Source organism: Haliotis cracherodii, unplaced genomic scaffold (assembly GCF_022045235.1).
Source record: "Haliotis cracherodii isolate W230 unplaced genomic scaffold, xgHalCrac1.p SCAF_14, whole genome shotgun sequence".
In the NCBI taxonomy this organism is placed as follows: Eukaryota; Metazoa; Mollusca; class Gastropoda; order Lepetellida; family Haliotidae; genus Haliotis; species Haliotis cracherodii.
Genome location: NW_027266269.1, coordinates 27,912,784 through 27,926,024, shown reverse-complemented (window position 1 = coordinate 27,926,024; position 13,241 = coordinate 27,912,784). Strand labels below are relative to the sequence as shown.

Genomic DNA, 13,241 nt, shown 5'->3' with positions numbered 1-13,241 from the left:
CGACTGCATGATTTGCAAAGCATGTGCACCGCCAAGTCTTTCCATGTTTGTAATCAAGGTTCTAACGTGATTTGATGCACTTCGCGATGTAAGACCCGTCTTGACTGGGCGCCGCCATATTGTTTGAAACAAATGCAAGTGATACAGTGGTGGAATCTGATTGGTCCATAGGAGAGGCTTGGAAGGGACATAACTCGTAATAACCACGGTTGCGCTACGATCGAGCGCCCAGTTCGGCAAGGGTGGAAACTGGACTTTCATAGTCAGTTAACTCCCTTGCCTTGGGAAGATGGGTTTCAGACTGATAACCCGATCTAATACTCACACACGAATCTTCCTATCTCTCTAAACATAACAGAAGAGCATGGTGTATAAATTGATTTATTCTGGTATCAGAAGTGAGGCATAAAATAGAAGAAAATAACTGACAATAAATAATATTACCTTTTCAGAACACATTTGGTGTTGCATTTTCCTCCAGAAACAAGTCCGATGGACACGTTCGTGTGTTAAGTGTCAATGCATGTGTGGGCGTGTCAATGCCGTCATGAATGGGTGTGTCCGTGAATTCATGTGTTCCATGCATTTACATACATGTGGGCGTGTCAGTATGTTCATGTGTGGGCGTGTCAGTATGTTCATTTGTGGGCGTGTTCTCATGTACGGATGTGTCTGTAAATTCATGTGCGGGCGTGTCAGTGTGTTTATGTGTAGGCGTGTCGGTGTGTTCATGTGTGGGCGTGTCCGTGTATTCATGTACAGATGTGTCTGTAAATTCATGTGTGGGCGTGTCAGTGTGTTTATGTGTGGGCGTGTCCGTGTATTCATGTATAGATGTGTCTGTAAATTCATGTGTGGGCGTGTCCGTGTATTCATGTGTGGGCGTGTCCGTGTATTCATGTACAGATGTGTCTGTAAATTTATGTGTGGGCGTGTCCGTGTGTTCATGTCTGGGCGTGTCCGTGTATTCATGTACAGATATGTCTGTAAATTCATGTGTGGGCGTGTCAGTGTGTTTATGTGTGGGCGTGTCCGTGTATTCATGTATAGATGTGTCTGTAAATTCATGTGTGGGCGTGTCCGTGTATTCATGTGTGGGCGTGTCCGTGTATTCATGTACAGATGTGTCTGTAAATTCATGTGTGGGCGTGTCAGTGTGTTCATGTGTGGGCGTGTCCGTGTATTCATGTACAGATATGTCTGTAAATCCATGTGTTGGCGCGTCAGTGTGTTCATGTGTGGGCATGTCAATGTGTTCATGTGTGGGCATGTGAGGGTGTCCATGTACGGATGTGTCTGTAAATTATGTGTGGGCGTGTCAGTGTGTTCATGTGTGAGAGTGTCGATGTGTTCATGTACGGATGTGTAAGTAAATTCATATGTGGCTGTGTCTGTGTGTTCATGAGTGGATGTCCTTATGTTCATGTGTGGGCGTGTCAATGCATTCATGTGTGGGCATGTCAGAGTGTTCAATATGTAGGCGTGTCAGTAAGGTCATGTTGGTGTGATCATGCGTGGGCGTGTCGGTGTGGATATGTGTGGGCGTATCGGTGTGTTCATGTGTGGGCGTGTCAGTGTATTCATGTGGGTGTGTCAGTGTATTCATGTGGGTGTGTCAGTGTGAGTCAATCTATTTTCAGTCTCAAATTGTGTGTTCATGTGTGGGCGTGCCATTGTGTTCATCCGTGGGCATGTCTGTGTATTCACGTATGTGTGTGGTATGTGTGTTCATATGTGGGCGTGTCAGTGTGTTCATATGTGGGCGTGTCAGTGTGTTAATATGTGGGCGTGTCAGTGTGTTCATGCATGGGCATGTCTGTGTATTCACGTATGTGTGTGGTATGTGTGTTCATATGTGGGCGTGTCAGTGTGTTCATATGTGGGCATGTCAGTGTGTTCATGTGTGGGTGTGTCAGTGGGTGTCAATCCAAGTTCATTCTCAAATAGTGTCTTCATGGCACTAATAAAATCAATAAATCACAGAAAAGCTGCAAAAACATATTAAACTTGTAATAATTAATATGATGGCACCAACATAAAAGAAAAAGATTATACAAAATTATAAATCAAACCTAATAATGACAAGATATATGCAAGGGGATAGAACGTCCCAGTGTTAACGTGTACCAGACCGTGGTCAGTATGACGCCATCTGGCTGGCGGACCACCGGTCTGGTAATAGTGGCTCCGGAGTAGTCACAGGTCTCCGGCATCAAACATATAATATTCACAATCATTTTTAGCGACAGAATAATCAGTCACTGCTTCAAGACAATACAATTGTTTTCTCTGAAAAGAGGATGCAGACCGAGAGGAGTTCTCCGACACATTTGTTTCAGAACATACAGCATTTCCAGCCAATCCTTTTTGTTAAAAACCCTGAGGCAAAAATATCATTTCCAAGTAATTCCCGGAACAATTTTATTTTTATAAAATGCCCGAGTTTTTCTGATAGGGAATTGATTATTATGAACAGAGTTGTCATCCATAGTATGCAGGGTACAATACAGGATAATTTCATTTCTTGGAAGGCGAAATGACATGTAGGAAATTGAGAACAGAGTAGGATGCTTTTCCCTTTTCTTCATAACAGATCCAAACCTAGTCGAGATGACCGCAATGAGATAAATTTGGAGAATGTCCTTATTCTAAATATTCTCCTTTTTTATGTTGTTGTGAAGGAAGAAAAAATAGAAACGTATATAATGTCAATCTTACAAAGGAACTAAATTAAGTAAATGTTTTGATGACATAGTTATCAGTTTGCGATGTCTTAAACAATGAATGACTTCATATTTTATTGTTCTCAATAATACAGCAGCACAACAATGGATGACAATTTTTCTTCCTTCGTCATCCATTGTATGACATCATCATGCACTGTATGACATCACCATCCACTGTATGACATCATCATCCACTGTATGACATTACCATCCACTGTATGATATTACCATCCATTGTATGACATCATCATGCATTGTATGACATCACCATCCACTGTATGATATCACCATCCACTGTATGACATCACATCCACTGTATGACATCACCATCCACTGTATGACATCACATCCACTGTATGACATCACCATCCATTGTATGACATTACCATCCATTGTATGACATCACCATCCACTGTATGACATCACCATCCACTGTATGACATCACCATCCACTGTATGACATCATCCAATCACTGTATGACATTATCATCCAATCACTGTATGACATCATCAACTATATGACATCATCACTCACTCACTGTTTGACATCACCATCCAAACATATATGGATATATACTACTCAAAACAGGTTAAAGAACACCCACTGTGTCTTGCAAGACCCACAACCATGACAGATTAAGTTTAAACTTATGACAGAAATCGGGCTTTCCTTAACATCTTTTGAGCAGAATAAATCTGTTAAAAAAGTGAATAAACAAGATTGCCAACTTACTGTTGGTGACACACGCTATCACAAATTACCAACAAGGTATATAGAAAGGTCTCTGATGGAGAGTATACTTGTACGTGCCAGATTTGTTGTCATCCAACAACACAAAATACAGCATAACAACATAATAATTAAACTCAGGTGTGAAATATGACTTAGAAATAAAAAATAAAAACAGTTTAACAAGATTGGTCCGACAAGTAGAGTGGAAATATTCAGCACAAACTCTAATTAATATATAAACATGCAGAATACAGAACAAAGATCAAAGGAAGTACACGCATGCATCACTGTTTACAAAACAACTCAATAAAGTGATTGCCAACATATGAAAATGTACTTCCTGTTTTATAACATTGATGCGAAAATAAACACCATTTCATACATGCTTGATTTTCACTGATGCACTCATACTTCTTTCGCGTCCGCACATATTTAAAATGTTTTTCTTTGTCAGTATGCACATCTTTCATTGACGACACAACCTCACTTAGACACACAAATCCTTCTTCAAAATACATACAGGCTTCTTTAAAACACATTTGTTAATAATAAAACATTAAACTTGTCATTGATCGGGATCAATTGAAAGCTGGAGCAATTGTGACACCCCAACACAATACTGATGTAAAATCATAAACTTGTAGTCACATTCAACACACATTATATTCAACACACATTCGTAATTAACACATATTCATAATCAACAAACCTTCACATTCAACACACATTGACATTCAACACACAACACACTTTCACACACAACAAACATTCAACACACATTCATAATCAACACACATTCACATTCAACACACAACACACTTTCACATACAACACATATTCACATTCAACACACCTTCACATTCAACACACCTTTACATTCATCAAACCTTTACATTCAACACATCTTCACATACAACACACCTTCACATTCAACACACCTTTACATACAACACACCTTCACATACAACACACATTCAACACACTTTGACATAAAACACATATTCACATTTAACATTCATCACACATTCAACACACCTTCTCATTCAACACACATTTACATTCAACACATATCCCCATTGCACATTCAGCACACATTCAGCATACATTCACATTCAACACCAATTCACATTTAACATTCATCACTCATTTTAATTCAACACTCTTCACATTTAATACACATTCACATTCAAGACCTACTCAAATTCAACTCATCAAGCAAGCAAACAACATACTTTTCATATCATATACTGTATTCGACGTAATAAGCGCCCTGCTCTAATAAGCGCCCACGGCGATATTTGTTAATATATTGGCTAGTGAACACTCTCAATTAGCACCCCTTCCGATTGATCAATGTACACAAGACTTATTTATTCGTGTATAATACGCATTTGTGTGTTATATGCACCCTTAATTATGGGCAATTAAATCCTGGAAAAATATATATGTCGTAAATAAATATTTCAGGCTGTCAGAATAATCCACGAAATTTACGAACTTTTTTCACCAAAATAATATTCCAATAAGAGCCCCCTATTTCTAATTTTGAGAGCGCCCTGGGCGCTTATTCTGTCGAATACGGTATATATTACCCGGTACATATATATCAATCAAACACCCACGAAACATCACCTTGCAACTGGGAGATATTGTGAGTGAATGGTGTTTTATGCAACATTCAACCAATGTTATGGCAGGAACAGCAAAAACTGACCCATCGTATCCGATACCCTGTTCTTCAATAAATGCTGACAAAGTCATATATAATATGTTCACCATGGCAAGAAGCCGTTCCCACCAGCCTGACATTGATAATACTTAGCTGTGACCATTTGTTATTCAGGGTGGGTTGAGTGCCTGGGATTTTGACCCCCCAAAATATATTGTCCCTGAAAATTCTAGTAAAAAATAATTATGCTTCAGACAGCTGCATAAAAAAAGAAATTGCACACATTCACATTTAACACACATTCACATACAACACACTTTCACATACAACACATATTCACATTCAACACACATTCACATTCAACACACATTCACATTCAACACACTTTCATAATCAACACAATTTCACATACAAGACATATTCACTTTCAACACACATTCTCATTCAACACACATTCACATTCAACACACCTGCACATACAACACATATTCACATTCAACATTGCTTGCCACAAAAATTACATTGTTGTAGCTGTTTTTCTTTAAATAAAATGCAACCTCATAGTTTTAAATATAAAAAAAGCTTGTTCTGAAGCGGTAGCTGAAAGAAAAAAATATCTTATCTTGATATCAAATCCTGGGCCCCACCAAGAATATCAATGTCCCTTTAACTCACTCACTTTGGTCAATAACTATGGTTGTATCAGATCGTGGTGTCAAGATTACACCAATAATTACTCGCGTATCTTGACCCAAATGAATGATTTATGGGATTCTGACTGTCATGTGATGAGGTCATGGGGACTAGTGTTGCTTGAGTTATCTCCCTTTAAGTTATGCACTACCAAGCTCCTTCCCAGCGCATGACACCTTCGTTACACTCTCGGTAACATCGCTGCCGTTAGTATGGACGCAGCCATTACAAGAATGATGAAATTTGCCCTAATCCCAAATGTTATTGCGTTCATATTTTTGTTAATGTCTTTGAGAATGCCATCATAGTTAATTGTTTGATAGGCATTACTTAGAATCGGTATCCCAGTTTCTTATACCGAAACGTCGCTTTTACAGTAATTAAAGAAGTTGTTATCCATAAATTTTGTCAGCAGCGATAGTATAGAGAGGTCCGAGAACGGACTATCGCTGTGAGTGAGTGAGTTGGGTTTAACACCGCTTTTAACAGTATTCCAGTTATATCACGGCGTGTCAGCTTAATGTGGGAGGAAAGCCCAAAGTGATGCAGGTCTCAGACATTTACCACTTTGGTGAAACCAACGAGCATGGGTATGGTGCTGACAAACCTTGAAACATAATCAGGGCAAACCGGGATTCAAACCCACAATCATAGGTTTCTGGCATGCCCAAGGGACTCAACTCTGCGCTGGTAGTAGTTGTTGGAATAGTTGTAGCGGTTATTGTGGTAGTTGTAGCAGTTGTTGCAGTAGTCGTAGCAGTTGTTGCAGTAGTTGTAGCGATTATTGTGGTAGTTGTAGCAGTTGTTGCAGTAGTTGTAGCAGTTGTTGGAGTAGTCGTAGCAGTTGTTGCAGTAGTTGTAGCAGTTGTTGGAGTAGTCGTAGCAGATGTTGGAGTAGTCGTAGCAATTGTTGCAGTAGTCGTAGCAGTTGTTGCAGTAGTTGGAGTAGTCGTAGCAGTTGTTGGAGTAGTCGTAGCAGTTGTTGGAGTAGTCGTAGCAGTTGTTGCAGTAGTTGTAGCAGTTGTTGGAGTAGTCGTAGCAGATGTTGGAGTAGTCGTAGCAATTGTTGCAGTAGTCGTAGCAGTGGTCTTTTTTCATGTCTTAAGCTCTGCTACTGAGGTATGGTAGAAACACATTGGTTGTTGAAGCTGTTCGTACAGTCGACTCACACTATTGCTGTTTCTCTTCCATTGTTACCACAGCGTTGGCAAACTCCAGCACCGCACGGTCTATCCACGTTATTGGACTTGGAGTAAAATACCCACCTTCAAAATATCCAAGATGGCCGCCATGGCGTGTCACAACATAGAGGCAGTTGTCCCGGGATTCTGGGAAACAAGATTGAGTATTAGTGAGTGTTGTTTTACGCCGCTTTTAGCAATATTACATCACTGTAAAGCCAGGCAACACCAAAAATGGGCTTTATACATTGTACCGATGAGGGTTCATGAACTCGGGCTTTCAGCGAAACGAGCGAACACTTTAACCACTGGGCTACCTGACCGCCCAGGAAACAAGAGGATGAGTGAGTGAGTGAGTGAGTGAGTGAGTATGGTTTTACGCCGCTTGTAGCAATATTCCAGCAATATCACGGCGGGGGGACACCAGAAATGGGCTTCACACATTGTACCCATGTCGGGAATCGAACCCGGGTCTTCGGCGTGAGGAGCGAACGCTTTAACCACTAGGCTACCTGACCGCCCAGGAAACAAGAGAATGAGTGAGTGAGTGAGTTGGGTTTAACACCCCTTTATACAGTAGTACAGTTGTAGGATGACATCACAACTGTTCATAAGAGAGTGACTCATGACACTTTTATATATTTTATAATGTACTCCCTATGTTTAAATTATTTCTTTTCCATCCGCTTTTCAGAAGGGGCGGTGGGCATGTGAAATGAAAAATAGAAAATGTGTGGCTTAGGTAAAATGTAGAGATAGCATCAAAATCATTTAATATGATGTTGCAAAATGTAAATATTGTGTATTTCAAATTATGTATTTTTAACTTGGGTAAATAATATAGTTAAGTACGGCAGCAGCTTCTTAATCTAACCTGATCACTCTCTTCTGATCCTGAGGTAAAGAACAGGGTGTAGTTAAGAAATGTCTCTCGTGGTCCAGCCACAGCTTGACCGGTGATTGCCTATTCTATTGTTCTATAGATTAATTTAGATTTCTTTCGTAATTATGTTGGCGGTAGCCTTAGTTCCACTTTTTTCCAACTCAAGGCTGTTTCTCCGCTGTTTAAATATAAGTAGTTGTTAATGCTACCCATATCTGGTTTAACGCCAATTCACAGGCTTCTACCTGTGTTGTCACGACAATTTAAATGTACAGTAAACTACGCTTATAGCAAACTGAAAGGAACCACTAATCTTAATTTGTAGTCCGTAGTTTGTTATAAGCATATTTACAGCATACATACAACAAATTTCCAGGACTAAAAAATAAGTTTGTTATATCGGTCAGTTCGTTATAATCGTGTTGGTCATAAACATAGTTTACTGTACATTTGTCACCTGCCGTGTATGATGGGTGACAGTGATCAACACCTTTCTGATGTTGACGTTTCACAATACAGGTGAGCCATCCCTTTATATATTCAGTCTACATCTATATCTGTTGCTAGTGGATAAATTATATCTAATATATTATATAATAACAAATCAAGTAATGTAAACTCAAGTTAGTAAAGAATCGATCGTGTATAACGTAAACATCACACTTATAGCCATTATTAACTTTAACACTGCACTAGCTTTGCTCTAAGACTGTGTCAAAGGGACAATACTATACGTACCGTATTCGACGTGATAAGCGCCCCGCTCTAATAAGCACCCACAGCGATATATGCTAATATATTGGCTGGTGAACAATCCCATTTAGCATCCCTTCCGATTGATCAATGTACACAAGACTTATTTATTCCTGTATAATACTCACTCGTGTGTGATATGCACCCTTGATTATGGGCAATGAAATTCTGGAAAAATGTATCTGTCGTATATAAACAGTTCAGACCGTCAGCATACAGCACAAAATTTATCTTTCAACTCTGTTTTTCCCACCAAAATAATATTCTAATAAGAGCCCCCTATTTCTAATTTTGAGAGCGCCCTGGGCGCTTATTACGTTGAATACAGTATATGTTTAATATTTTAATATTATACCCAAAACACTATTTTATAGATCACTGTCCTCATGCCATAAGTTTGACGTCAGTATATTCTCATTATTAATGCACTACCATGCATAGTGTTGATATATATATTGCCTTTTTGACTTCTATCATTATTATATGATATAATATGGATATTCAGTTGTCACCTGTCAGCCTGGTAGGATGTCCGACAGTAATCAACACCTTTCTGATGTTGACATTTCACGTTACAAGTGAATAAATACGTTTGTAATGAAACTCTGTGTTCAAATGCTTGTCTAGAACAACTTGGAGCCTGACCCTGCGACATTTCTATTTATAATAATAATAATAATAATAATTTATCATCCGAAACTGGCTCCCACAGGAGATATCCTTGGGTGAGATCAAGCGATATCTACATTGTAGATATCGCTGCAATGAAATGCATCGCAATGCTTTGCAGACCATTGTGACGTCACAATCAAATGACATCACTAATGCCTCTGCTACTGAAGCTGTTAGCTGTACTTTTTACACTTAAGACACTGCGAACTACTATCCACAAACTGAAAGAGTTGGAAGAATGATGTTGGATGATAAATAAAATCTCACCCTTGTGTCTTTTGATATCAAATATATCAACACACGTTGATAAAAGTGGAAAAACTCCCCAGCAACTCTATTTATCATAAGGAGGTTAGAATCGGATATTTTACTATCATTTTAACTGCATATCTGATACATAGAATAAATTGCAGTACCATCCACATCACATGCAATGTTGTAAATATATTACTTATTTAGCAATGTCATGATACATTAGTGTGTAATGTGATTAGCAATGATTTCAGCAAAAATAAAATGTAATTTACGAGTTAAGCTACCATATTGTTATGAGGTGCTTCAGTAATTTATATAGTTTAAAGCTATTAGAAATACATTTACATGCGTCTCTATCAATAATCACAGCTATAAATGTCAGTAATATATTATAAGAGTAATGCTGTTTTTCAGGGCATTATCATTTGCAGAAGCCCGAGGTCTTCCATTAACTGCCTGACGAGGGAGGACAGTTGAAAAGACCGAGGGCTTCAGCAAATGATAATGCCCTGAAAAATAGCATTACCGTTATTATAGCTAAAATAGATAGAATTTGTTATCAAATAAAAATAAACAACAATATCGGTTTTGAAACATTTAGTGCAATCAACACGATTTTCACTGACCCACTTTTACAGATAAGGAAATGTCACAAAACAAACCAGATGACGTCACTATTGAACGTGCATCGCCTATCCCTAAACTCTATGACGTTACCTAACAACGGGCGTGATAATGGCCCGTCGTCAAGCAATATGAGGGCATTATCAAGTTACAATGGCCCGCTCATTTCTGATAACATGTGGGCGGTTTAATGATAAGTCTATCCATTTTAGCTATAATTAACTATAATATTTCAGCAGTATAGTAAGCTATATTATTGCCGAAGTAAATTTATAATGGATCGTAATGACGCACGCTTAATAACCTATAACATAGAGTCATACTATACACTGAGCCTTGTATGAGTTAGTTGATTGTTATGTACATAGTTCCATGAACATATTAATATATTTATATTACAATGTATGTGAGAGAGAGACAGGGAGAAAGCATATGTCTGTTCGTGCGTGTGTGTGTGTGTGCGTGCGTGCAAGAATATTTAACATTTTACTGAGTTGTGTCATTTTATCACTGGTGAGTGAGTGAGTTGGGTTTAACTCCGCTCTTAACAGTATTCCAGTTATATCGCGGCGTGTCAGCTTAATATGGTAGGAAAGCCCGAAGTGATGCAGGTCTGAGACACTTTAGTTGCAGCTTTTACTTTATATATTTAAAATGATAAGAACCATAAGCATAGCACTTTGGTATAGGTGATTCCTATTTCAGGATATTTTTATGTATGGAAGAATTTGACTTCCCGTGCTACATGTATTTCAATTGCAAAAACAATATGTTGACATATAATAGCCAAATTGCCACAAATATCAGAGCTCTAGATAAGCTATTGGTAATTTGGGTATATTACCCAGGAGTTTCATTTTGATTGGGTATCCACAATTTTTAGAGGGTATTCAAATAATTTTAAACACCTTTTTCTTGACATTCGGGTATTTTAACTTAAAACCTGTTTCATAACAATGCCCTTAAATCATTTAGAACTATGTGATTAGAAGTTTATCTGTCTGCGTCTGCTTACGGCTCCCTCTCTGGGTAGCCATTTTTGTTCGCAAAAATTAGTACAGTAAGAAAGGCATGATTTTTTTAATCACCAATCAGCGACTGTTTAAGATACAACATGTACACTGACTAGGCACGATGTGCTTTTCAATGTGGCATCTGTCAGTATATTTGTAGCAGAAGCCTTTCTGAATGTAAATACCGGTAAGTGAATTTGGCGATCAGCTGATGCACAATCATGTTATCTAACAGCTGTAATATATGCATTAATTTTATTTCAATAGCATAATTATAGTTTTTGCTGCGAATTTGATACGCTAAGACTTTATTTGTCAGCATATTTCAGATTATTTAATGCATATTTTATGCAAATACGCAGCTTATCTCGAGCTCAGAATATGACTTTTTGAGCTAGCATGAATATCATGCAGCACTTAGCAAGACTATGCTTGTTATTCTCTCTACACCCACTGAAGGGTCGTCATCAGCATGGGTACAACAGATACATGTATGTACCCCAGGTACAGATGTACCCCAGGTATATATATCTGTGTACAGAATGTACCCTAGCCAAAATCAGAATAAATAACGGTAACCTAGGATGCCAGAAATCTCTGAAATCAATCTCTTGGAGAAAAAAAACAGTTGTTAAATGATCTTAATAAAATGATAAAAGGAGCCCTGCGAATCTTTTCATTTCTGCCTGATATTACTGCAGTAATCTAGACTTGCCAAATATCATAGACTTGCATGGGTTGTTTTGGATATATTTGTGTCATGAAATAAATGTGCTCCTGCCTTTCAACTGTAAAAGCTAATCAGTAAACATAAACACCAAGACTGTCGACTTAGAATTTCATGATGTAGTATTGGTTGATGGTTTGCTAGAAAACTATCATTTGCTATCTTCACAAGTTTAACATCAACTGTTGATCTAACTTCTATGAAATCAAAAACAGGAATGTTTTTCATCAATTTTCAGGTAACAAAACATGAAAGAGCAAAAGTGCAATGAATGGAAAAGTGCTTGCCTATTTGACAATTTTATTTGTCACTTAGGTGAATTTTCTCTCCACTGGGAGTGAGTGTGAGTGACTGAGTGAGTTGGGTTTAACGCCGCTTTTAACAGTATTCCAGTTATATCGCGGCTTGTCAGCTTAATGTGGGAGGAAAGCCCGGAGTGATGTAGGTCTCAGACGTTTACCACTTCGGTGAAACCCACGAGCACGGGTATGGTGCTGACAAACCTAGAAACACAATCGGGGCGAACCGGGATTCGAACCCACAATCATAGGTTTGTTGCGTGCCCAAGGGACGCAACTCTGCACAGCGAATCGCGGCGCCTGAGACGACTGGGCCACCCGTGCCCCCTCCACTGGAAGTAGTGGCAAGTGTTCTTTTCCAGCTTGTGTATAGTGTCCGAAGAAGATGCTAATGTGATGCACTTCCTGATCTTCACTGTTTCCTAAACTTGCTGCACAATATTGATAATGATATGTTGGTTGGTTTGTTGTTTAATGCCGCACCCAGCAATATTTGAGCTATATGAACGTCAGTCTGTAAATATCGAGTCTGGACCAGACAATCCAGTGATTGACATCATGAGCATTGATCCACGCAATTGGAACATGCATCAACCAAGTCAGCGAGCCTGACCACCCGATCCCGTTAGTCGCCTCTTACGATAAGCATACTCGCCTGTTACTGCAAGACTGGGTTGCTGAAGACGTATTCTACCCCGTATCTTCATAGGTACTTCATTAAATGTATAGTGTAGATGACTACATTGTACTTCAGTTTAGGATGAATAATATAATTTTAATTATGATATTACTGTCATTATTATACCTTCAGATTATCACAAATAATTCTCATTGATAATTATTTCATATTAAACATAGAGAGAGGTACATAGCTTATGGAAATAATTTCTAACATTGTAATTGTTAATACAATTCATAACTCTGTAGGATATTACAACATGCACTAATTTAAATTTAGTTTGAGTTATTAAATTTCTGTTATTAATCTGCATTATTTTGAAATGGTTACAAAG

The 13,241-nt window shown here is 38.4% G+C and overlaps 1 protein-coding gene across 1 annotated transcript in view; it reads right to left on the bottom strand.

Annotated features, from left to right (window-relative positions):
• Positions 1–367: 367 nt before the first annotated feature.
• Positions 368–13,241, bottom strand: part of LOC139461156 (monoacylglycerol lipase ABHD2-like) — a 36,517-nt gene continuing 23,643 nt past the window's right edge. Inside the window, exon 8 of the mRNA XM_071242718.1 lies at positions 368–7,149. Within this exon, the coding sequence (XP_071098819.1) occupies positions 6,992–7,149 (158 nt within the window). The 3' untranslated portion in view covers positions 368–6,991. The remainder of the gene's footprint in view (positions 7,150–13,241) is intronic.